The 25,989-nt window shown below is 41.1% G+C and overlaps 2 protein-coding genes across 2 annotated transcripts in view; one reads left to right on the forward strand and one right to left on the reverse strand.

Moving 5' to 3' along the window:
• The first annotated feature begins 303 nt into the window (after positions 1-303).
• LOC145879737 (elongation factor Tu, mitochondrial-like) lies at positions 304-5,208 on the forward strand. The gene is made up of 3 exons (XM_082976092.1): positions 304-452; positions 4,517-4,636; positions 4,784-5,208. Exons 1-3 carry the CDS (start codon positions 309-311, stop codon positions 4,952-4,954), a joined length of 435 nt encoding a protein of 144 aa, XP_082832218.1. The 5' UTR covers positions 304-308; the 3' UTR covers positions 4,955-5,208.
• A 1,736-nt stretch (positions 5,209-6,944) lies between these two features.
• Positions 6,945-25,989, reverse strand: part of LOC106606347 (NLR family CARD domain-containing protein 3) — a 28,991-nt gene continuing 9,946 nt past the window's right edge. The window contains exons 2-8 of the mRNA XM_082976138.1: positions 22,637-22,808; positions 14,974-15,087; positions 14,574-14,642; positions 12,363-14,114; positions 12,035-12,208; positions 7,191-7,364; positions 6,945-6,957 (exon numbers count right to left, since the gene is read on the reverse strand). Coding sequence (XP_082832264.1) covers positions 6,945-6,957; positions 7,191-7,364; positions 12,035-12,208; positions 12,363-14,114; positions 14,574-14,642; positions 14,974-15,087; positions 22,637-22,800 — 2,460 coding nt within the window. The 5' untranslated portion in view covers positions 22,801-22,808. The remainder of the gene's footprint in view (positions 6,958-7,190; positions 7,365-12,034; positions 12,209-12,362; positions 14,115-14,573; positions 14,643-14,973; positions 15,088-22,636; positions 22,809-25,989) is intronic.

Below are 25,989 nucleotides of genomic sequence, written 5' to 3' on the forward strand. Positions count from 1 at the left end.
GACAGAACTAGCCCTAACCCCTAGTACAGTGTAGTGACAGAACTAGCCCTAACCCCTAGTACAGTGTAGTGACAGAACTAGCTCTAACACCAAGTTACAACTACAACAGTTGCTCCACTGCACTTCTAGCACCAATTACCCAGTAATAAGACTACTGGATGGAGTTACCCAAAATATCCCTCTGGTAACCCCTCAACTCCATCCAAAACCTCCAAACACGCCACCATTCTGAGTCTAATTGTTCTCCCTTCACCCCCCCTTCTCCATCTTTCTTTCCCTCGCTCCCTCTCTCCTCCCCAGGCATTGAGATGTTCCACCAGTCTCTGGACAGAGCAGAGGCAGGAGATAACCTGGGGGCTCTGGTCCGAGGGCTGAAGAGGGAGGACATTAGGAGAGGGATGGTGATGAGCAAACCAGGCTCCATCCAGCCCCACCAGAAAGTCCAGGCCCAGGTCTGTATCATAAATAAATAAAGTCCAGGCCCAGGTCTGTATCATAAATAAATAAAGTCCAGGCCCAGGTCTGTATCATAAATAAATAAAGTCCAGGCCCAGGTCTGTATCATAAATAAATAAAGTCCGGGCCCAGGTCTGTATCATAAATAAATAAAGTCCAGGCCTGTATCACATCATAAATAAAGTCCAGGTCTGTATCACATCATAAATAAAGTCCAGGCCTGTGTCATGTAATAAATAAAGTCCAGGTCTGTGTATCATGTCATATATAAAGTCCAGGTCTGTATCACATCATAAATAAAGTCCAGGTCTGTGTATCACGTCATAAATAAAGTCCAGGCCTGTATCACATCATAAATAAAGTCCAGGTCTGTGTATCACGTCATAAATAAAGTCCAGGCCTGTATCACATCATAAATAAAGTCCAGGCCTGTATCACGCCATAAATAAAGTCCAGGTCTGTATCACATCATAAATAAAGTCCAGGTCTGTATCACATCATAAATAAAGTCCAGGTCTGTATCACATCATAAATAAAGTCCAGGCCTGTATCACATCATAAATAAAGTCCAGGCCCAGGTCTGTATCATAAATAAATAAAGTCCAGGTCTGTGTATCACATCATAAATAAAGTCCAGGTCTGTATCACATCATAAATAAAGTCCAGGTCTGTATCACATCATAAATAAAGTCCAGGTCTGTATCACATCATAAATAAAGTCCAGGTCTGTATCATGTCATAAATAAAGTCCAGGTCTGTATCACATCATAAATAAAGTCCAGGTCTATATCACATCATAAATAAAGTCCAGGTCTGTATCATAAATAAATAAAGTCCAGGCCTGTATCACATCATAAATAAAGTCCAGGTCTGTATCACATCATAAATAAAGTCCAGGTCTGTGTATCACGTCATAAATAAAGTCCAGGCCTGTATCACATCATAAATAAAGTCCAGGTCTGTATCACATCATAAATAAAGTCCAGGCCTGTATCACATCATAAATAAAGTCCAGGTCTGTATCACATCATAAATAAAGTCCAGGTCTGTATCACCTCATAAATAAAGTCCAGGTCTGTATCACATCATAAATAAAGTCCAGGCCTGTATCACATCATAAATAAAGTCCTGGTCTGTATCACATCATAAATAAAGTCCAGGCCTGTATCACATCATAAATAAAGTCCAGGTCTGTATCACCTCATAAATAAAGTCCAGGTCTGTATCACATCATAAATAAAGTCCAGGTCTGTATCACCTCATAAATAAAGTCCAGGTCTGTATCACATCATAAATAAAGTCCAGGCCTGTATCACCTCATAAATAAAGTCCAGGTCTGTATCACATCATAAATAAAGTCCAGGTCTGTATCACATCATAAATAAAGTCCAGGTCTGTATCACCTCATAAATAAAGTCCAGGTCTGTATCACATCATAAATAAAGTCCAGGCCTGTATCACATCATAAATAAAGTCCAGGTCTGTATCACATCATAAATAAAGTCCAGGTCTGTATCACATCATAAATAAAGTCCAGGTCTGTATCACATCATAAATAAAGTCCAGGTCTGTATCACCTCATAAATAAAGTCCAGGTCTGTGTATCACATAAATAAAGTCCAGGTCTGTGTATCATGTCATAAAGTCCAGGTCTGTGTATCACATCATAAATAAAGTCCAGGTCTATGTATCACGTCATAAATAAAGTCCAGGTCTGTGTATCACCTCATAAATAAAGTCCTGGCCTGTGTATCACGTCATAAATAAAGTCCAGGTCTGTGTATCACCTCATAAATAAAGTCCTGGCCTGTGTATCACGTCATAAATAAAGTCCAGGTCTGTATCACATCATAAATAAAGTCCAGGCCTGTGTATCACGTCATAAATAAAGTCCAGGTCTGTATCACATCATAAATAAAGTCCAGGCCTGTATCACGTCATAAATAAAGTCCAGGTCTGTGTATCACATCATAAATAAAGTCCAGGCCTGTATCACATCATAAATAAAGTCCACGCCTGTATCACGTCATAAATAAAGTCCAGGTCTGTGTATCACATAAATAAAGTCCAGGCCTGTATCACTTCATAAATAAAGTCCAGGTCTGTATCACATCATAAATAACGTCCAGGTCTGTGTATCACGTCATAAATAAAGTCCAGGCCTGTATCACATCATAAAGTCCAGGCCTGTGTATCACATCATAAATAAAGTCCAGGCCTGTGTATCACATCATAAATAAAGTCCAGGCCTGTATCACATGATAAATAAAGTCCAGGCCTGTGTATCACATCATAAATAAAGTCCAGGCCTGTGTATCACATCATAAATAAAGTCCAGGCCTGTGTATCACATCATAAATAAAGTCCAGGCCTGTGTATCACATCATAAATAAAGTCCAGGCCTGTATCACATCATAAATAAAGTCCAGGTCTGTATCACCTCATAAATAAAGTCCAGGCCTGTATCACGTCATAAATAAAGTCCAGGCCTGTATCACATCATAAATAAAGTCCAGGCCTGTATCACATCATAAATAAAGTCCAGGTCTGTATCACATCATAAATAAAGTCCAGGTCTGTATCACATCATAAATAAAGTCCAGGTCTATGTATCACATCATAAATAAAGTCCAGGCCTGTATCACATCATAAATAAAGTCCAGGCCTGTATCACATCATAAATAAAGTCCAGGCCTGTATCACATCATAAATAAAGTCCAGGTCTGTATCACATCATAAATAAAGTCCAGGCCTGTATCACATCATAAATAAAGTCCAGGCCTGTATCACGTCATATATAAAGTCCAGGTCTGTATCACATCATAAATAAAGTCCAGGCCTGTATCACATCATAAATAAAGTCCAGGTCTATGTATCACATCATAAATAAAGTCCAGGCCTGTATCACATCATAAATAAAGTCCAGGTCTGTATCACATCATAAATAAAGTCCAGGTCTGTGAATCACATAAATAAAGTCCAGGTCTGTGTATCATGTCATAAAGTCCAGGTCTGTGTATCATGTCATAAATAAAGTCCAGGTCGGTATCACGTCATAAATAAAGTCCAGGTCTGTATCACATCATAAATAAAGTCCAGGTCTGTGTATCACGTCATAAATAAAGTCCAGGTCTGTGTATCATGTCATAAATAAAGTCCAGGTCGGTATCACGTCATAAATAAAGTCCAGGTCTGTATCACATCATAAATAAAGTCCAGGTCTGTATCACCTCATAAATAAAGTCCAGGTCTGTGTATCACATAAATAAAGTCCAGGTCTGTGTATCATGTCATAAAGTCCAGGTCTGTGTATCACATCATAAATAAAGTCCAGGTCTATGTATCACGTCATAAATAAAGTCCAGGTCTGTGTATCACCTCATAAATAAAGTCCTGGCCTGTGTATCACGTCATAAATAAAGTCCAGGTCTGTGTATCACCTCATAAATAAAGTCCTGGCCTGTGTATCACGTCATAAATAAAGTCCAGGTCTGTATCACATCATAAATAAAGTCCAGGCCTGTGTATCACGTCATAAATAAAGTCCAGGCCTGTGTATCACGTCATAAATAAAGTCCAGGCCAGTGTATCACATCATTAATAAAGTTCAGTCATGTCATAAATATAGTCCAGGTCTGTGTATCACGTCATAAATAAACTCCAGGTCTGTGTATCACGTCATAAATAAAGTCCAGGCCCAGGTCTGTATCTTCAGCTAGCAGCGCTAGAGGAACTGTTGGTGTGCCATATGCATAGTGATGTAGTCTAGTACTACCAGTATATAGTCTTCTGAAATAATTTAATTCAGTGTTTTAAATTTGACTATCTTAACTATTTGGAAAAGTCTGTAAAATGCATGTCTGTCCACAGCTATGGTATATTATTTGTGGCCCATGTCTGTCTGTATACAGCTGTTGTATAGTATTTGTGGTATATTTGTAAATTGTTTATGTACTAGTGAATTGTTCTAGTAGTCCAAGGTTAGGATATGATTTGTTCTTTAATTGAATTTTAATTGAATGAATTTAGAATCTGTCATTAAAACATCTCTTCATCCCAGGTCTATGTTCTGAGTAAGGAGGAGGGGGGCAGACACAAGCCCTTTGTCAGTAACTTCATGCCAGTCATGTTCTCACTCACCTGGGACATGGCCTGCAGGGTCTCCCTGGCAGGAGACAAGGTGTGTGTCCATCTGTCACCTTTGGAAATGGTCAATCTTTTTCCCTGATGTGATTTGTGTATTCTAAAATAAAGTGTTCACCATAGTCCAGGGCTGTGCTTTACCTTCTTTGAGGAAAGACTGACCCTCTTCTCCTCTCTCTAACAGGACATGGTGATGCCAGGTGAAGACACATCTCTGACCCTCACGCTGCGCCAGCCTATGATTCTGGAGAAAGGTCAACGGTTCACTCTCAGAGATGGCAACAAAACTATTGGCACCGGCCTGGTTACTGACATACTGACCACCACAGAGGAAGACCAACACAACTGGGGCTGAGGAGAGAGGAGGAGGAGAGATGGGAGGGGGACTAATGATGGGGAAGGAAGTATCTGTCCAATATATCGGTCTTTAGACACACACACACACACACACACACACACACTGCAGTAAGGAGCTGCTGAGACTGCATGTCTCTCTGCTTTACTGACCAACCAGAAAACCCACAATGAGATGTTCACAGTTGTCTTTCTGTGAAAATGCCAAACTGGCATTGTCTGTTTATGTAATAAAATGTATTTAATAGTAAAACATCCTGCTTGTTTTTAGATCTACGTCCTTCTAGGTTCTTTAGATTCAGGTTTGGGTAGCAATAGTCACCTGACCTAGCTGCTTGATATAGCACTTAGAAACTATCAAAATATGGTATAATAGTGACATTTATTTTGTTCCATATATTTTATTTGGACCAGCAGAGAAAACCTTAAAGGCCTTGAGTCCACACAGGTAGACCCATTCATTACTGTGAGTATGAACATTCATAGCTGTGGGAACCAAGTCATTCAATTAATCACAGATGGACAGAATGTCACACAGCAATAGGAATAAAAGCTTTACTTCATATATTTAAAGAATATGAAATACAGTTTACCATTGATTAACACACAGGGTTACATAGAATGATAGAAATGTTTCAAAACACAAGGTGATACAAAAAAAACAAAGCAATTAGCACACAAGACAATCCAGAGACCTATAATACACTGACAATCCAGAGGCCTATAATACACTGACAATCCAGAGGCCTATAATACACTGACAATCCAGAGACCTCTAATACACTGACAATCCAGAGGCCTATAATACACTGACAATCCAGAGACCTCTAATACACTGACAACCCAGAGGCCTATAATACACTGGCAATCCAGAGGCCTATAATACACTGACAATCCAGAGACCTCTAATACACTGACAATCCAGAGGCCTATAATACACTGACAATCCAGAGACCTCTAATACACTGACAACCCAGAGGCCTATAATACACTGACAATCCAGAGGCCTATAATACACTGACAATCCAGAGACCTATAATACACTGACAAACCAGAGGCCTATAATACACTGACAACCCAGAGACCTCTAATACACTGACAACCCAGAGACCTCTAATACACTGACAATCCAGAGGCCCAGAGACCTCTAATACACTGACAACCCAGAGACCTCTAATACACTGACAATCCAGAGACCTCTAATACACTGACAACCCAGAAACCTCTAATACACTGACAATCCAGAGGCCTAGAGCCCTCTAATACACTGACAACCCAGAGACCTCTAATACACTGACAACCCAAAGACCTCTAATACACTGACAACCCAGAAACCTCTAATACACTGACAATCCAGAGACCTCTAATACACAGAAATATAGAGCTAGCAGTCTGGTAAGATAAAGTTGTTGAGATTAAGAATCGTACTAGTAGAGACAGTGAAAACTACAGACAACATGATGGATATAACATGATGTCTTTATAAAATTGCTTTTTACTAAGCTAACAGAACACACACTACACTAACACAACACAGGTACAATATTCAAACAAGAAAACAAAAAAGTGGGCCTCAACCTCTCATCCCATTTATCCAACCACCCACCCACCCCTCCACCCTATTTAACAGTCTGATGGCCTGGAGATAAAAGCTGTGTTTCAGTCTCTCTGTCCTGGCTTTGATGCGCCTTTACTGAGAGATCCTTGATGATCTTCTTGGCCTTCCTGTGACACCGGGTGCTGTAGATGTCCTGGAGGACAGGCAGTATGCCCCTGCTGACATGTTTGTTGAGGTTATTTTCCTGACAGCACATCGCCAGGGCACTCTGATTGATTGAGAGATTCAAGGAGCTATCATCGTCGAGTCAAAGCATTGAATATTTATATTCATGCACTTTGAAATTAATTTTGTGACTGTTCCAGAAGCATTTAACTGCAGGGCACTCCAACGACCAAGGACTTGGAGCTGAGGCCATTCCTTCACTGAGCTTTCAATCATTTAACCTGGAAAAGAAAGAAGACAAGTGGATCTAAGTCCACATACAGCAGCATAGACATATAGGGGTCGTATTCACTAGACATCAAAGAGAAGAACACTGAACAAAACGGGCAGGGACTACCTGAACTTATCCAATAAGAAACTAGCATGTGTTGAATATGACTCAGTGTCTGGATGTCTACAATGACTTACTGATCACTACATCAGTGTGCTCATGAAACTGATCAGTAAAACTCACCTCAGTGTCTCCAGTGTATAGAGGGGATCCTCTTGTAGAGAAGAGAGCAGCTTTACTCCAGAGTCTCCTGGAGTATTTCCACTCAGGTCCAGCTCCTTCAGGTGGGAGGGGTTTGACCTCAGAGCTGAAGCCAGATAAGTACAGCCTTCCTCTGTTATGCTGCAGCCTGCCAGCCTGTGGAAAGTGAGGCAGAAAAGTTACACAGTATAAAATATTCCAGAAAATGTACATTTTGCATCTGTGGCAATGTGTCATTTTAATGTCATATGTTGAACAATGTTGAACCTTTTATTGAATTGAAATGAACATGAACTAAACTGATTTTGTCGAATAATGGACTGGTGCCCAGATTCATAATTTCATGTGATAATTGTACATACTCCATGATACATCTAAAGACAATTGTTTCTGTTTAGGTTTTTGCACCTGACAGGACTGTTTGGCTGTCGGTTTTCTTGTTTTGTTTTGTATAGTGTTCTTTCTGTTATTAAATTCAATGATGAACACTTAACTCCGCTGCGCCTTGGTCTACTCTCTCTCACGACAGCCGTTACAGATACAAACTGCTGTCAAATTGTCTTCAATTATGCTACATCAGAGACCAAGGCCAGGATCAAATAAAATGGTATTTGTCAAATGCTTCTTAAACAGCAGGTGTAGACTAACAGTGAAAAACGAATTTACGGGTCTTTTTCCAACAATTCAGAGTTAAAGATGAAAAATTTAATAGAAATAGTGACACCAGGAATTCAATCAAGGCTCGTTATAGAACAGAACAACTACAGTGCTCTCCAGAGGGTGGTGAGGTCTGCCCAACGCAACACCGGGGGCACACCGCCTGCCCTCCAGGATACCTACAGCACCAGATGTCACAAAAATATAATCAAGGACATCAACCACCCGAGCCCCGGCCTGTTCACCCCACTATCATCCAGAAGGCGAGGTCAGTACAGGTGCATCAAAGCTGGGACCGAGAGAATGAAAAACAGCTTCTATCTCAAGGCCATCAGACTGTTAAACAGCCATCACTAGCCGGACTCCACCCAGTACCCTGCCCTGAACTTAGTCACTGTCACTAGCCGGCTACCACCCAGTACCCTGCCCTGAACTTAGTCACTGTCACTAGCCGGACTCCACCCAGTACCCTACTCTGAACTTAGTCACTGTCACTAGCCGGCTACCACCCAGTACCCTACTCTGAACTTAGTCACTGTCACTAGCCGGCTACCACCCAGTACCCTACTCTGAACTTAGTCTCTGTCACTAGCCGGCTACCACCCAGTACCCTACTCTGAACTTAGTCACTGTCACTAGCCGGCTACCACCCAGTACCCTGCTCTGAACTTAGTCTCTGTCACTAGCCGGCTACCACCCGGTTACTCCACCCTGCACCTTAGAGGTTGCTGCCGTATGTACACAGACATGGAACACTGGTCACTTTAATAATAAAACACTGGTCACTTTAATGGTACATACGGTTTTACTAATTTCATATGTATATACTGTATTCTAGTCAATGCCATCCTCTTCAACTATTGCTGTACATATACTATTTTATCCTACTGTACGTATTCTTCAGATATACTAAATATTCTATCCACATACTGTCCATAATGTCTATACGTCCCATCACACATACCAGTGGAGGCTGCTGAGGGGAGGACTGCTCATAATAACAGCTGGAACAGAGCAAATATAATGGCATAAGACAAATGGAAACCATGTGTTTGATACCATTCCACTAATTTCGCCCCAGCCAATACCATGAGCCCCTCCTCCCCAATTGAGGTGCCACCAACCTCCTGTAACATATATGCATATATAATATTTATACTCAAGGCTCCAACATTGCTCGTACTAATATTTATATATTTCTTAATTCCATACTTTTACTTTTAGATTGGTGTGTATTGTTATGAATTGTTAGATATTACTGCACTGTAAGAGGACCACAATGGAAATTAGTCCCAGACTTTATTGTGTGTTATCCTCCATGATTTAACAATGGGAATAAGTCCCAGATTTTATTGTGTGTTGTCCTCCATGATTTAACAATGGGAATAAGTCCCAGATTTTATTGTGTGTTGTCCTCCATGATTTAACAATGGGAATAAGTCCCAGACTGTATTGTGTGTTGTCCTCCATGATTTAACAATGGAAATAAGTCCCAGATTTTATTGTGTGTTGTCCTCCATGATTTAACAATGGGAATAAGTCCCAGATTTTATTGTGTGTTGTCCTCCATGATTTAACAATGGGAATAAGTCCCAGACTTTATTGTGTGTTGTCCTCCATGATTTAACAATGGAAATTAGTCCCAGACTGTATTGTGTGTTGTCCTCCATGATTTAACAATGGAAATTAGTCCCAGACTGTATTGTGTGTTGTCCTCCATGATTTAACAATGGAAATAAGTCCCAGATTTTATTGTGTGTTGTCCTCCATGATTTAACAATGGGAATAAGTCCCAGATTTTATTGTGTGTTGTCCTCCATGATTTAACAATGGGAATAAGTCCCAGACTTTATTTTGTGTTGTCCTCCATGATTTAACAATGGAAATTAGTCCCAGACTGTATTGTGTGTTGTCCTCCATGATTTAACAATGGAAATTAGTCCCAGACTGTATTGTGTGTTGTCCTCCATGATTTAACAATGGAAATTAGTCCCAGACTGTATTGTGTGTTGTCCTCCATGATTTAACAATGGAAATTAGTCCCAGACTGTATTGTGTGTTGTACTCCATGATTTAACAATGGGAATAAGTCCCAGACTTTATTGTGTGTTGTCCTCCATGATTTAACAATGGAAATTAGTCCCAGACTGTATTGTGTGTTGTCCTCCATGATTTAACAATGGAAATTAGTCCCAGACTGTATTGTGTGTTATCCTCCATGATTTAACAATGGGAATAAGTCCCAGACTTTATTGTGTGTTGTCCTCCATGATTTAACAATGGAAATTAGTCCCAGACTGTATTGTGTGTTATCCTCCATGATTTAACAATGGAAATAAGTCCCAGACTGTATTGTGTGTTATCCTCCATGATTTAACAATGGAAATTAGTCCCAGACTGTATTGTGTGTTGTCCTCCATGATTTAACAATGGAAATTAGTCCCAGACTGTATTGTGTGTTGTCCTCCATGATTTAACAATGGGAATAAGTCCCAGACTTTATTGTGTGTTGTCCTCCATGATTTTACTCATGTGCATGTATGGCTTTTTCAAGTGTTATGTGTGCTTGTTTTTTAAAATGGTGAAATTAATAAACTAAACTAAGTTGTAGCTAGGAACACAAGAATTTCGCTACAATAACATCTGCTAAATATGTGAATGCGACCAATACAATTTGATTTGATGAGGGATAGTTTTACTTCAGTGTCTCCAATTTACATTGTGGATTCTCAAGTCCAGCACAGATGAATCTCACTCCAGAATCCTGGAGTTAATTTCCTTTAAGTCTAGCTTTCTCAAACTCGAGGTGTTTAAGCTGAGAGTTGAAGACACCACCTCACAGGATTTCTCAGTTAAGTTGTAATCATTCAACCTGGAGAGAGAGGATGCGGCTAAGTAATGCACACAAATCTATAACTACATTAACCAGGTTTCCATCCAACCTTTATATGCACGTAAAGTACATGTGGATGGAAACAGATCTGATGGAAACAGCAACTTTGCTGGTTACCTTTCCAAATGTCGACAAACAAAATACGCTAGACAAGATGGGATCTTTTTGTGTCGGTAAAATGTGTTATGTGAGAAATGGCGGCGGAAACGAGTTTATCAGCAAATATTGATATAATAACCATCATATCGAAGTACATTTGGAGTCACATGTTGTGTGGTCCTCCTACTACAACTCAGGAAAGCACGCAGTTTATTAATCTACAGATGGAATAGGTTATGATGAACTTCACAGGGTGGTGAAAGATGAGCTTGATGCTCCTATCCAATAAATAGCAAGGGTCTTATTCTGGTGACATAATGATCGATGCTTAGCTGCTGTCTCTCTTTTGTCCTTAATATTCTCATCATATAGGCTATATACCTGCACTGTATCTGCCAGCGGTTGGCTAGAGTGCAAGTGCCAATACCAGAGAGGGCACATTCGCTATATAAAGCAACATTTGTTGTGACAAAACCATCAGTAGTGTTAAAAATGCGATGGAAACCATCACGCACAGCATTTTATCTGCAACAAGTGAATTTGGTGGAAATATCTCTGGTGGAAAAATGCGCATATTTTATTTATGCTGATTTTAGAATATTTGTCACCAATTGGATGGACACCTAGCTAATGGTGCGATAGACAACATTAAGTTGTCATTTAAACCTTCATAATAACAACATCCAACAGTCATACATCTCAGTTTCCCTAGTTTACGGTGTGGATTTCCCAGTCCAGCAGAGAACACCTCTACTCATGAAGTTAATTTCCTCCCAGGTCAAGCTCTCTCAAACTTGAGGTGGTGAACCCAGAGAGTTGAACTCAGAGAGTTGAAGCCAGCACCTCAAATCATTTCTCAGTGAGGTTGCAATCATTCAACCTGGGAAGAGAGGATGCATCTAAGTAATGCACACAAATCTATAACTACATTTATAACATGAAGAAGTTACATCTTTATAATTACAACATCCACTTTCCTTTGCAGTGGAGAGTCAAACTCAGTCAAAATCCAGGCTGCATCACATCCAGCTGTGATTGGGAGTCCCATAGGGCGGTGCACAATCGGCCCAGAGTCGTCCAGGTTCGGCCGGGGTACGCCGTCATTGTAAATAAGAATTTGTTCTTAACTGACTTGCCTAGTTAAAAAAAATATATATATATTTTTTAAGTCACTCACTTCAATTTATTCAGTTTACAGTGTGGATCCCCCAGTCCAGCAGAGAGCAGCTTCACTCCTGAATCCTGAAGTTTATTGCCACTCAAGTCCAGCACTCTCAGGCAGCATGAATTTGATTTGAGAACAGAAGCAATTGCCTCACAGCTTTTCTTGGTGAGTTTACATTCGTTCAGCCTGTGAAACAAAAGGTTCATCTCAAGAAACACAGGTGCCAACAAAACATCTCCCCTTAGGGACTGAGTTGTCAGCTAAATGGTAATGCAAACTGATGTTGATTATTATCTTATATTAGCATGCTGTCTGGAATGTAATTTGACTAAGCACTTACAGGGCTGTTCTAGAGGATCTGACAACTGGGAGAAGTTTGAGAAGAGCCGCATCTGATCTGATATATTTCTTCAGGTCAAACACATCCAGCTTCTCTGAGGTCAGCAACATGAAGACCAGAGCTGACCACTGTCCAGATGAGAGTTTAGATTTTGAGAGACTTCCTGAGCTCAGGTAGCTTTGGATCTCCTCTACTAGAGAATGGTCATTCAGTTCATTCAGACAGTGGAACAGATTGATGCATCTCTCCAGACGGAGGTTCTTCCTGATCTTCTCCTTGATGTACTTGACTGTTTCCTTGTTGCTCTGTGAGCCACTTCCTGTTGGTGTCAGTAGGCCTTCTAGGAGATGCTGATTGGACTGCAGTGAAAGGCCTAGAAGGAAGCGGAGGAAAAGGTCCAGATGGCCATTTTCAAACTGCAAGGCCTTGTCCACTGCATCTTCATATAGATTTTTTTTGTTGCGGAGGGATCTCTCTTTAGCCATCAGATTGTTGTTGTTGTTAGTGAACATGAGGAACACATATAGTGCAGCCAGAAACTCCTGGATACTCAGATGTACAAAGCAGTACACCTTTATCTGGTTAAGCCCAGACTCTTCTCTGAAGATCTGAGTGCACACTCCAGAGTACACAGACGCATCCTTGATGTCAATGCCACACTCTCTCAGGTCTTCCTCATAGAATATCAGATGGCCTTTTTCTAGCTGTTGAAAAGCCAGCTTTCCCAGTGCCAGAATCATCTCTTTATCCCAGTGAGAATCGTTGGCATGCACTACAGGATACTTCTGACTCCTCAGTTTTGACTGGAAGATCATGAGATGAGCGTACATTTGAGTTAGATTCTTGGGGATCTCTCGACTCTCTGCTTCAACCAATAGTCTTTCTAGGACAGTGGCTGAAATCCAACAGAACACTGGAATGTGGCACATGATGTGGAGGCTCCTTGATGTCTTTATGTGTGAGATGATTCTGCTGGCCAGGTCCTCCTCGCCGATTCCCTTCCTGAAGTATTCCTCCTTCTGTAGGTCATTGAACCCTCGTACCTCTGTCACCTGGTCAACACACTCAGGGGGGATCTGATTGGCTGCTACAGGTCGGGTGGTTATCCAGATATTAGCACAGGGAAGCAGATTCCCTTTGATGAGGTTTGTCAGCAGCACATCCACTGAAGTCGACTCTGTGACATCACAGCAGATCTTATTATTCTGGAAGTCCAGAGGAAGGCGACATTCATCCAGACCATCAAAAACAAAAACAACCTTTTCGTTTTCTGAGATTTCTGATTCTTTTGTTTCTATGAAGGAGTGATGAAGTAGTTCTATCAGACTTTGATTTGTATCTCTCATCAAGTTCAGATCCCGAAAAGGAAGTGGAAAGATGATCTGGATGTCTTGATTTGCTTTTCCTTCAGCCCAGTCCAACATGAACTTCAGCACAGACACTGTTTTTCCAATGCCAGCAACTCCCTTTGTCAGCACTGTTCTGATAGGCTTGTCTTGTCCAGGTATTGGTTTGAAGATTTTATTGAGTTGGATTGATGTCTCTTGTTCTACTGGAAACCTGCATGTTGTCTCAATCTGTCTCACCTCATGTTCATAATTAACCTCTCCACTTCCACCTTGTGTGATGTAGAGCTCTGTGTAGATGTTGTTAAGAGGTGTTGTTTTTACTTGATCTTCAATGCCCTCAAATAAAGAATATGTCCTATTCTTCAAGTATGATTTCATTTTCTGCTGGACTTCTGTTGGGTACCTATATGTGGAAAAGAAAGATACATGTTCCTTGGGAATTTAATAAAATTTGGGTAAAAAAAAATCTATTATAAACCCTGACCTGGATGTGATCAATGATGAAACAGCACAGAGTTTGACATCCTAGAGTTTTCTAGACTCAGTGAAGATTAAAGCATAAAATGTGGTGCATTTACTGGGAGACAATGCCCTCTGCATCTCCTGATAGTTACACTAAACATTGGGTCCAGTCTCACTATTACAGTCATCATACTATTTTATTTACATTTCTAGTATAAAGTCAGACTGAATGATGTCCTGTAGATAAGGTATCTAATAACAAGCTAAATTACGCGTCCTGAATGATGAACTATTATCTGGAAATGCACAGAGTAAAGGTACCAGATGCTATCAGACACATGGCTGGTGAATATAATTAATAGAAAATAGGTAGGATGCAGTGCAAACTGCGATCACTCACACTTTATCATCATCAGTAGGGACTCTGGGTTGGTTATCCATTGATGTGTCATTCTTCTCAGAGGTACTGCTGGGTAAAAATGAGCACAGAGATCAATAAAATCAGTCAATCATAAGATGTTAAATAAAAGTAAAGAAATAATCATAAATAAAATATTCATCACTGAATCTTTTCCTGAAGTACTCCTCCTTCTGAGGGTAATTTTACACTCGTACCTCTGTCACCTGATCAACACACTCATGGAATATGATTGGCTGCAGCAGGTCAGGTGGTTATCCAGATGTTAGCAGAGGGAAACAGATTTCCTTTGATGAGGTTTGTCAACAACCCATCAGTCTTTATCTATACATAAGATGATAAATAAAAGGAAAAGCAATAACCAGGTTATTTCTCAGGTCACCTTTGTTCAGTGGAAAGTTCTCCCTCCCTGAAGAAAATAGGAAGTGCCATCGACTTGTCACTCTTCATGGAGATACCACTAGGTGCTGGTGAGACTGGTCTGTCTGTCTTGAACCTGTCAACAGAGAATAATCAACTTTCACTCATAAAACACATTGAAGCTTCGGAAAGTATTTACACCCTTTTACTTTTTTCACATTTTGTTGTGTTACAGCTTGAATTTACAATTGGTTAATTTGAGATTTTTTGATCATTGGCCTACACGCTCTTCTAAATTTTTACAATTTAATAAAAAATGAAAAGCTAAAATGTCTTAATTCAGGAGTAAAACATTTCCTTAAAAAGTCACATGTGTTGCATGGACTCACTCTGTGTCCAATAAGTGTTTAACATGATTTTTGAATGACTACCTCATCTCTGTACCCCACACATACAATTATCTGTAAGGTCCCTCAGTGGAGAAGTGAATTTCAAACACAGATTCAACCACAAAGACCATGGAGGTTTTCCTTTTGGTAGATGGGTAAAAATAAAAATAAAATTGAATGTCTCTTTGAGCATGGTGAATTTATTCATTACACTTTGGATGGTGTATCAATACACCCAGTCACTGGAAAGATACAGGAGTCTTTCGTAACTCAGTTGCTGGAGAGGAGGGAAACCACTCAGGGATTTCACCATGAGGCCAATGATGACTTTAAAACAATTACAGAGTTTAATGGCTGTTATAAGAGAAAACTGAGGATCGATCAACAACATTGTAGTTACTCCACAATACTAACCTAATTGACAGAGTGAAAAGAAGGAAGCCTGTACAGAATAAAAATATTCCAAAACATGCATTCCATTTGCAACAAGGCACTAAAGTAATGCTGCAAAAAATGTGGCAAGGCAAATAACTTTTTATCCTGAATACAAAGTGTTATGTTTGTAGCAAATCCAATACATCACATTACTGAGTACCACTCTCCATCATTTCAAGCATATTGCCGGCTGCATCATGTTATGGGTATGCTTGTAATGGTTAAGGATTAAGGCGTTTTTCAAAAATAAACGTAATGGAGCTAAGCACAGGCCAAATCCTAGAAGAAAACCTGATTCAGTCTGCTCTCCACAAGACACTGGGAGGTTAATTCACCTTTTAGCAGGACAATAACCTAAAAGAAAAGGCCAAATTGACACTGGAGTTGCCGAGTTAGAGTTTTGACTTAAATCTGCTTGAAAATCTATGGCATGACTTGAAAATGGTTGTCTAGCAATGATCAACAACCAATTTGACAGAGCTTGAATAATTTTGAAAATAATAAAAATTGGCAAATAGTGTACAATCCAGGTGTGCAAAGCTCTTAAGAGATTTATCCAGAAAGACTCACAGCTGTAATCGCTGTCAAAGGTGATTATGACATGTATTAACTCAGGGGTGTGAATACTTATGCAAATGAGAAGTTTCTCGATATTTGCAAACATTTCTAAAAGCATGTTTTCACTTTGTCATTATGAGGTATTGTGTGTAGATGGGTGAGAAAAAATGCCTTTAATCCATTTTGAATTCAGGCTGTAACAACAAAATGTGGAATAGGTCACGGGGTGTGAATTCTTTCTGAAGGCAGTCGTGGCCAAAAGTTTTGAGAATGACACAAATATTAATTTTCACCAAGTCTGCTGCCTCAGTTTGTATGATGGCAATTTGCATATAATCCACAATGTTATGAAGAGTGATCGGATGAATTGCAATTAATTGCAAAGTCCCTCTTTGCCATGCAAATGAACTGAATCCCAAAAAAGCATTTCTATGGCATTTCAGCCCTGCCACAAAAGGACCAGCTGACATCATGTCAGTGATTCTCTCGTTAACACAGGTGTGAGTGTTGACGAGGACAAGGCTGGAGATCACTCTGTCATGCTGATTGAGCTCGAATAACAGACCGGAAGCTTCAAAAGGACGGTGGTGCTTGGAATCACTGTTCTTCCTCTGTCAACCATGGTTACCTGCAAGGAAACACGTGCCGTCATCATTGCTTTGCACAAAAAAGGCTTCACAGGCAAGGATATTGCTGCCAGTAAGATTGCACCTAAATCAACCATTTATCGGATCATCAAGAACTTCAAGGAGAGCGGTTCAATTGTTGTGAAGAAGGCTTCAGGGCTCCCAAGAAAGTCCAGCAAGCGCCAGGACCGTCTCCTAAATTTGATTCAGCTGCGGGATCGGGGCACCACCAGTACAGAGCTTGCTCAGGAATGGCAGCAGGCAGGTGTGAGTGCATCTGCACACACAGTGAGGCGAAGACTTTTGGAGGATGGCCTGGTGTCAAGAAGGGTAGCAAAGAAGCCACTTCTCTACAGGAAAAATATCAGGGACAGACTGATATTCTTCAAAAGGTACAGAGATTGGACTGCTGAGGACTGGGGTAAAGTCATTTTCTCTGATGAATCCCCTTTCCGATTGTTTGAAGCATCCAGAATAAAGCTTGTCCGGAGAAGACAAGGTGAGCGCTATCATCAGTCCTGTGTCATGCCAACAGTAAAGCATCCTGAGACCATTTATATGTAGGGTTGCTTCTCAGCCAATGGAGTAGGCTCACTCACAATTTTGCCTAAGAACACAGCCATGAATAAAGAATGGTACCAACACATCCTCCGAGAGCAACTTCTCCCAACCATACAGGAACAGTTTAGTGATGAACAATGCCTTTTCCAGCATGATGGAGCACCTTGCCATAAGGCAAAAGTGATAACTAAGTGGCTCGGGGAACAAAACATCGATATTTTGGGTCCATGGACAGGAAACTCCCCAGACCTTAATCACATTGAGAACTTGTGGTCAATCCTCAAGAGGCGGGTAGACAAACAAAACCCCACAAATTCTGACAAACTCCAAGCATTGATTATGCAAGAATGGGCTGCCATCAGTCAGGATGTGGCCCAGAAGTTAATTGACAGCATGCCAGGGCGGATTGCAGAGGTCTTGAAAAAGAAGGGTTAACACTGCAAATATTGACTCTTTGCATCAACTTCATGTAATTGTCAATAAAAGCCTTTGACACTTATGAAATGCTTGTAATTATACTTCAGTATTTCATAGTAACATCTGACAAAAATATCTAAAGACACTGAGGCAGCAGACTTTGTGAAAATTAATATTTGTGTCATTCTCAAAACTTTTGGCCACGACTGTACAGTGTGGGATGAGAAAAACAACAAAATGGCCGCCCCACCACTTGTTTTGGTTAAAAAAAATGAGGCTAGGGAAATGTAACCCCACTCAAATTCATAGGACTGACAGTCCGTGAAAGGATAGTTTTGAAGCTATACTTTGTTTACAATTAGTGTTTAGAAACCACTAAAACAAGTTTATATCTTAGGTTTTGATTGGGTAAGACAGTTGTACAAAGCTCATGGGGCATTTATAAGTTATATTCTTTAAGAATCAATGGCTAGGGCCTCCCGAGTGGTGCAGCGGTCTACGGCACTGCATTGAAGTGCTAGCTGCGTTACTACAGATCCTGGTTCGATACCGGGCTGTGTCGCAGCCGGCTGCGACCGGGAGACCCATGGGGCGACGCACAATTGGCCGAGCGTCGTCCAGGTTAGTGGAGGGTTTGGCTGGCCGGGATGTCCTTGTCCCATCGCGCTCTAGCGACTCCTGTGGCGGGCCGGGCGCATGCACACAGTCACCAGGTGTATGGTGTTTCCTCTGACAAATTGGTGTGGCTGGCACCAGGTTAAGCCTGCATTGTGCCAAGAAGCAGAGTATCTTGGAAGGGTTGTGTTTCGGAAGACGCTCAGCTCTCGACCTTCGCCTCTCCCAAGTCCGTACGGGAGTTGCAGCAATGGGACAAGACTGTAACTACTACCAATTGGATATGATGAAATTGTGGAGAAAAAGGGGTAAGAAAATGTAATCAACGGCTAGATATGATTCAATTAAGTAAAATGATGTACCAATCCTAGACTGTAGCTTTAAAGAAAAAGCATTTATTTGAAGGTCTCAACTTTGTTAATTGGAAAGTTCTCCCTTCTTGAAGAAAACAGGATGTTCCATCGACTGGTAACTCTTCATGGAGATACCACTAGGTACAGATGAGACTAGTCTGTCTGTCTTGAACCTGTTTAAGGCAAAATTAGAATTTCCAACATAGGCGAGTTTACACACATATCTGATTTGTGTAACTGTGCTTTTTATGGTTGTTTACTTATTTGTCACCAGTCAATGTACTTACAGCTAGGTATAGGTTAGTGATCTAGTAAATTTGTCTCCAACAAAATGTCTGTTTCACTTACCTATTGCATGAAATAAAGACAAAATCAAAATTGTATTTGTCACTTGCGCCGAATACAACAGGTAGACTTTACCGTGAAATGCTTAATTACGAGCCCTTTCCCAACAATGCAGAGTGCAAAAGTAAGAAAAAGATAAATAAACATTTGCAAAAATAAAATGAAAAATACATGAAGGCAGGGGTAAGAGTGACTAGGCAATCAGGGTAGTTAATAAACAAGGGTCAGTGTAAATAGTCCGGCTAGCCATTTGATTAACTGTTCAGCAGTCTATTGGCTTGGGGATTATGTGTATTTGTATTTATTATGGATCCCCAAGGCTACTCTTCCTGGGATCCAGACACATTAAGGCACATCACACAATAAACAAACAAAAACATTTAATAAAACAGTACATCATATAATAATTTCACCACTATATATCTACAACACAAAATGTATAGTACCACCATACAACAATATTAAAATGTACGTGTGTGTAGTGTGGTAGCATGCGTGCGAGTATGCGTGTGCCTGTGTGTGCGCCTTTTCACAGTCCGCGTTGTTCCATAAGGTGTAGTTTTATCTGTTTATTAAATCTGATTTCACTGCTTGCATGAGTTACTTGATGTGGAATAGAATTCCATGTAGTCAAGGCTCTGTGTAGAACTGTGCGTTTCCGGGAGTCTGTTCTGAATTTGAGGACTGTGAAGAGACCCCTGGTGGCATGTCTTGTGGGGTATGCATGGGTTTCTGAGCTGTGTGCTAGTTGTTTGAACAGACAGCTCTGTGCTTTCAACATGTCAATGCCTCTAACGAAGATGTAGTGATGCAGTCAATCTCTGCTCTAGTTTGAGAAAGGAGAGATTGACATGCATGTCATTGATGCTAGCTCTCTGTGTACATTTAAGGACCAACCATACTGCTCTGTAGAAGCTGTTCAGGAGCCTTTTGGGCCAGACTTGGCACTCCGGTACCACTTGCTGTACGGTAGCAGAGAGAACAGTCCATGAATTGGGTGGCTGGAGTCTTCGACAATTTTTAGGGCCTTCCTCTGACACTGCCTGGTAGAGGTCCAGGATGGCAGGGAGCTCAGCCCCAGTGATGTACTGGGCCGTACGCACTACCCTCTGTAGCACCTTGAGGTTGGATGCCGAGCAGTTGCCATACCAAACATTGATGCAGCCAGTCAAGATGCTCTCAGTGGTGCAGCTGTAGAACTCTGAGGAACCGAGGGCCCATACAAAATATTTTCAACCTCCCGAGGGGGAGGAGGCATTGTCGTGCCCTCTTTACAACTGTGTCGGTGTGTCTGGATCATGATAGGTCCTTAGTGATGTGGACATGTGGAACATGAAACTGCTGACCCTCTCCACTACAGCCCTGTGATGATGGTGTTGGAGTTGTGCACGGCCACACAGTTGTGGGTGAACAGGCAGAACAGGAGGGGACTAAGCACGCACCCCTGAGGGGCCCCCGTGTTGAGAGTCAGCATGGCGGATGAGTTGTTGACTAGCCTCACCACCTTGGGGTGGCCCGTCAGGAAGTCCAGGATCCAGTTGTAGAGGGAGGTGTTCAGTCCCAGGGTCCTTTGCTTAGTGATGAACTTGGAGGGCACTATGGTGTTGAACACTGAGCTGTAGTCAATGAACAACATTCTCAGGTGTTAGGTGTTCCTTTTGTCCAGGTGGGAAAGGGCAGTGTGGAGGGCAATAGAGATCGCGTCATCTGTGGATCTGTTGGAGCGGTATGTGAATTTGAGTGGGTCCAGGGATTCTGGGATGATGGTGATGATGTGAGCCATGACAAGCATTTCAAAGCATTTCATGGCTACAGAAGTGAGTGCTAAGGGGTGGTAGTCATTTAGACAGGTTACCTTGGCGTTCTTGGGCACAGGGACTATGGTGGCCTGCTTGAAAATTGCAGGAATTACAGACTGAGTCAGGGAGAGGTTGAAAACGTCAGTGAAGACAGTTTCCAGCTTGTCTGCGCATGCACCAAGTACGCGTCCTGGTAATCCGTCTGGTGTGAATGTTAACCTGTTTAAACGTCTTACTCACCTCGGCTACGGAGAGCCTGATCACAGTCGTCCGGAACAGTTGGTGCGCTCATGCATTGCAGCATGCAGTGTTGCTTGGCTGAAAGCGAGCATACAAGGCGTTTAGCTCGTCTGGTAGGCTCGCGTCACTTGGCAGCTCGCAGCTGGGTTCCCCTTTGTAATTCGTGATAGCTTGCAAGCCCTGCCACATCCGACGAGCGTCAGAGCCAGTGTAGTAGGATTCGATCTTAGTCCTGTATTGACGCTTTGCCTGTTTGATGGTTCATCGCAGGGCATAGCGGGATTTCTTATAAGCATCTGTATTAATGTCCCACTCCCTGAAAGCAGCTACCCTAGACTTTAGCTCAGTGCGGATGTTGCCTGTAATCCATGGCTTCTAGTTGGGATATGTACGTGTGGTCACTGTGGGGATGACGTCGTCAATGCACTTTTTAATGAAGCAGGTGACTGATGTGGTATACTCAATGCCATTGGATGAATTCTGGAACACATTTCAGTCTGTGCTAATTGAAACAGTCCTGTAGCTTAGCATCCACTTTATCGGACCGCTTCCATATTGAGCGCATCACTGGTACTTCCTGTTTGTATGCATCTCTGTGTGTGGAGTAAAGGTGATCTAAAGTTTTTTTCCTCTAGTTGCACAGGTGACATGTTGGTAGAAAATAGGTCAAACTTATTGATGTTTTCCTGCATTAAAATCACTCGCCACTAGGAGTGCCACCTTTGGATGAGCATCTTCTTGTTTGCTTATGGCCCTATACAGCTGAACGTACCGTTATCTGCTGTTTTGTCCTGCCGATGCCCAGAAAACACAGCAAACTGTATATTATCCATGTCCTTGTTCAGCCATGATTCCGAGAAGCATAGTATAATACAGTTCTTAATGTCCCATTGATAGGATAGTCTCGAACGAGATCGCACATTCGCCAATAGAATGGAGGGTCGAGGCGGTCTATCCACTCACCGATGTCGTCTCTTAAGGATGCCCGCACAGCGACCCCTATAGTGCCGTCTTTTTCTCTTCCGAGTGTCGGAGATTAGTGTCCTGGGTGAGCAATTTGTATACCTTGGGCCGAAGACTCATTGAGGTAGTCTTCATCCAAACCGAGGTTAGTGATTGCTGTTCTGATGTCCAGAAGCTCTACTTGGTCATAGGAAATTATGGCGTAAACATTATGTACAAGTAAATTAAGATTAGTGCAAAAAAACACAAAATAGCAGAATTGGTCATGAGCCCGTAAACGGTGGCTATACATCCCAGCGCCATTCTTCGCAACCAATACTGGTTCGTACGAAAGTTTAAAAAAAAATCTCAGCACATTCACACTTACCTATTTGATGAGCTTACCTTTTAAGGTCACTGAAAGTGTCCTGTTCAGCAGGAAAACATATTTTAGGGGACATCACTTCCTCATTCCCTGATAAACTCATTCCAGAAGAACTGGCTTCCTCTTCAGTGTCTTCAGAGTTACTAGGGCTGCTTCCCTCTTCATTCTCCACAGAGAGACTCATTTTGACACCTTGTACACAAAAATAATATTATATATACATATATATATATATATATATATACTTTTTACAACACTGGCACTGCACAGAATTACAACTTTTTAGACAGTTAAAGCTGATCTACCCTGATAGGGGGATGTGCAAAATAAAAAACGTCTTGGTGCTTTGTAGCCTTATTTACTTTATGCCTGTAATTCACCGCTGGTAGACAGAAGTGCATAATTAAGTATTATTAGTAGTGCATAAGTGCAACCCAGGTTGCATCCTTGCTGTCGGAAGAAAAACCTCCAAAACTGAAACCAGGAAATGGAAAAGAAAAGTCCCTATTTTAACATTGAGATCTTAGAGTTCTGGAACTTTCAGAGTCCGTATATAAAGGAGAGTTACCAATAACAATTAATGTAACAAAAAACTGACAAAAATTGAGTTACCACGTTTTCTTCCAAGAGCGACCTGTGACTTGAAAGTCCGTCATAAAGACAAATAGCTAACTTTACATGCTAGAAGTGAGTGTGGTTGATTAATATAATTCACCAATAAATGTCTTGGTAGTCCAAAAAATATTGCTATCAAGTTGTAAATTGGAGTTGGCCTGCCTGGTACATTGTTTGCTTCCTCCATTTGGGATGCACTGTTTCAGTTTCAATGACTCAATATATTGAATAAAAACTGACAAATGTAACTAAGGCTGGGAATGTCAATACAATCAAACTAGCCTTGGCAATGATCACAAGTCAGTCAAAACGTGGCCAATAAGCTAGCGTATCTATGTAGCAAGTTAAAAACATGGAGCCTAACGTTAGCTAGATAGCTAGCTGTTTGGAGGATATCATGTCATTGCAGGAGTGGGTGAGTGACTGAGTTTTTCCCCCTCATATTGTTTTTCGGTGGCTACACAGCTAGAGATCCAGGTGTAATTTGGTTAGCTAGCAAGAAATGTGAAACAATTTGCTAGCTAGCTATGCTGAACTTGAACGACTTATCCAGTTAGCATATCTCTTGCGTTCATAAAATTACTCTGGCCATCTGCTCCGATTTCAGAGGACTCTCGTCTGTGTGCCAGAGCGCAGAATAACTAATGAATTTACGAGCGCGCAACCCCGCTGAATATGACCGGTGTCAGTAAACGTACGCCAAAAAAGTAATAGTTAGTCACAAACGCTATAACCTGTGAGGGCGAGTAAAATGGTCAGAGTGAGGTGTTCTAACATTTGTGTCTGGAAGTAGCTAGCTAGCAAGCTATCCAACTTTATCCAGTTAGCTTGGGTGCTTGGTTGGGACAAGCATGCATTGGCAGGCAAGCTGCAAAAGGACGAGCAGGCTACTTACTATTAACCATCATTAATCAGTGCAATTTTGATAGCCACCTTTCTGAAAAAGATTATGATTTATCTAATGATCCTTCGTTAGATTTTAGCTCATCTTACTCTGGCTAGCATGAGTTGTTGATCTTGTTGTTGTTGATGTGCATAACTGAGTGAGAGGGAGCCTACCTTTTAATGGATGTTTGATCAATAGGACTGTAAAGTTCCCAAATGTAAGAAGACTCCTGTGGTATTTACATATTTGCAGAATTCCGTTCAGATATATTTTGTGGCTTTTGCGGAATGTTTTCTAATGATCTAAAGTTGTGCTGTTGCAACTGACTGTAAACACACAGTCCAGTTCAAAGTGAATGATGGCAGGCCTATGTGGCAAATGGTTTGTTTGCATGAAGGCCTACTGTAGCTCTAATTGGCTATGGCGCACCGGTCTGTGTAGACCGGTCTTGGACGAGACAAATGTTTTTATTCGGTTTTATTTACTGCAATGTCTATTAATTGTCTAAACACACGTCTGCTTTCCCACTCTATATTGCTATAGAATTTTCACAAATGCCTTACTACACGTAATTCCCAAACATTCTAAAAATTTATGAAACTGTGAAAATGACCATATGTGCTCGCTTGTCAGAAAATGTAAAAAATAATAAGTGTCATATTCTTCTTATGGGAGTATATGAACAGATTTTAATAGGATGTAATGTTGCTAAAATGCTGTCAGTTCCACTTTAATAAAGCAACATTAGGAGACATACATAATCCACCAATCAAAAGTGACATTCTGATCTGCTCTGAATTCAGTGAAAGTGTCTTAAGATCTAAAAAGGACACTGTGGGTAGCACTGCAGGAGTGGTAGCACACTAATGTAATCTTAACCTGTTAGGGCTAGGGGGCAGTATTGACACGGCCGGATAAAAAACGTACCTGATTTAATCTGGTTACTACTCCTGCCCAGTAACTAGAATATGCATATAATTATTGGCTTTGGATAGAAAACACCCTAAAGTTTCTAAAACTGTTTGAATGGTGTCTGTGAGTATAACAGAACTCATATGGCAGGCAAAAACCTGAGAAGATTCTGAACAGGAAGTGGCCTGTCTGACAAGTTGTTGTTCATCTTGGCTCTTTTTATTGAAGACTGAGGATCTTTGCTGTAACGTGACACTTCCTACGGCTCCCATAGGCTCTCAGAGCCCGGGAAAAAGCTGAATGATATCGAGGCAGCCCCAGGCTGAAACACACTAGCGCGTTTGGCAAGTGGTCTATCAGCGGGCCATTAGACTGAGGCTCGTGCATGAGGGGATAGCATGCTTTTACTTTCACTCTCTTTGTAATAAAAAACGATTTGCCGGTCGGAATATTATCGCTTTTTTACGAGAAAAATTGCATAAAAATTGATTTTAAACAGCGGTTGACATGCTTTGAAGTACGGTAATGGAATATTTTTGTCACGAAATGCGCCGTGCTCGTAACCCTTATTTACCCTTTCGGATAGTGTCTTGAACGCACAAACAAAACGCAGCTATTTAGATATAACAATGGATTATTTGGGACCAAACCAACATTTGTTATTGAAGTAGAAGTCCTGGGAGTGCATTCTGACGAAGACAGCAAAGGTAATAACATTTTTGTTATAGTAAATCTTTGGTGAATGCTAAACTTGCTGGGTGTCTAAATAGCTAGCCCTGTGATGCCGGGCTATCTACTTAGAATATTGCAAAATGTGCTTTCACCGAAAAGCTATTTTAAAATCGGACATATCGAGTGCATAGAGGAGTTCTGTATCTATAATTCTTAAAATAATTGTTATGTTTTTTGTGAACGTTTATCGTGAGTAATTTAGTAAATTCACCGGAAGTGTTCGGTGGG

Source organism: Salmo salar, chromosome 06 (genome assembly GCF_965601325.2).
Source record: "Salmo salar chromosome 06, fSalSal1, whole genome shotgun sequence".
NCBI classification, from domain to species: domain Eukaryota; kingdom Metazoa; phylum Chordata; class Actinopteri; order Salmoniformes; family Salmonidae; genus Salmo; species Salmo salar.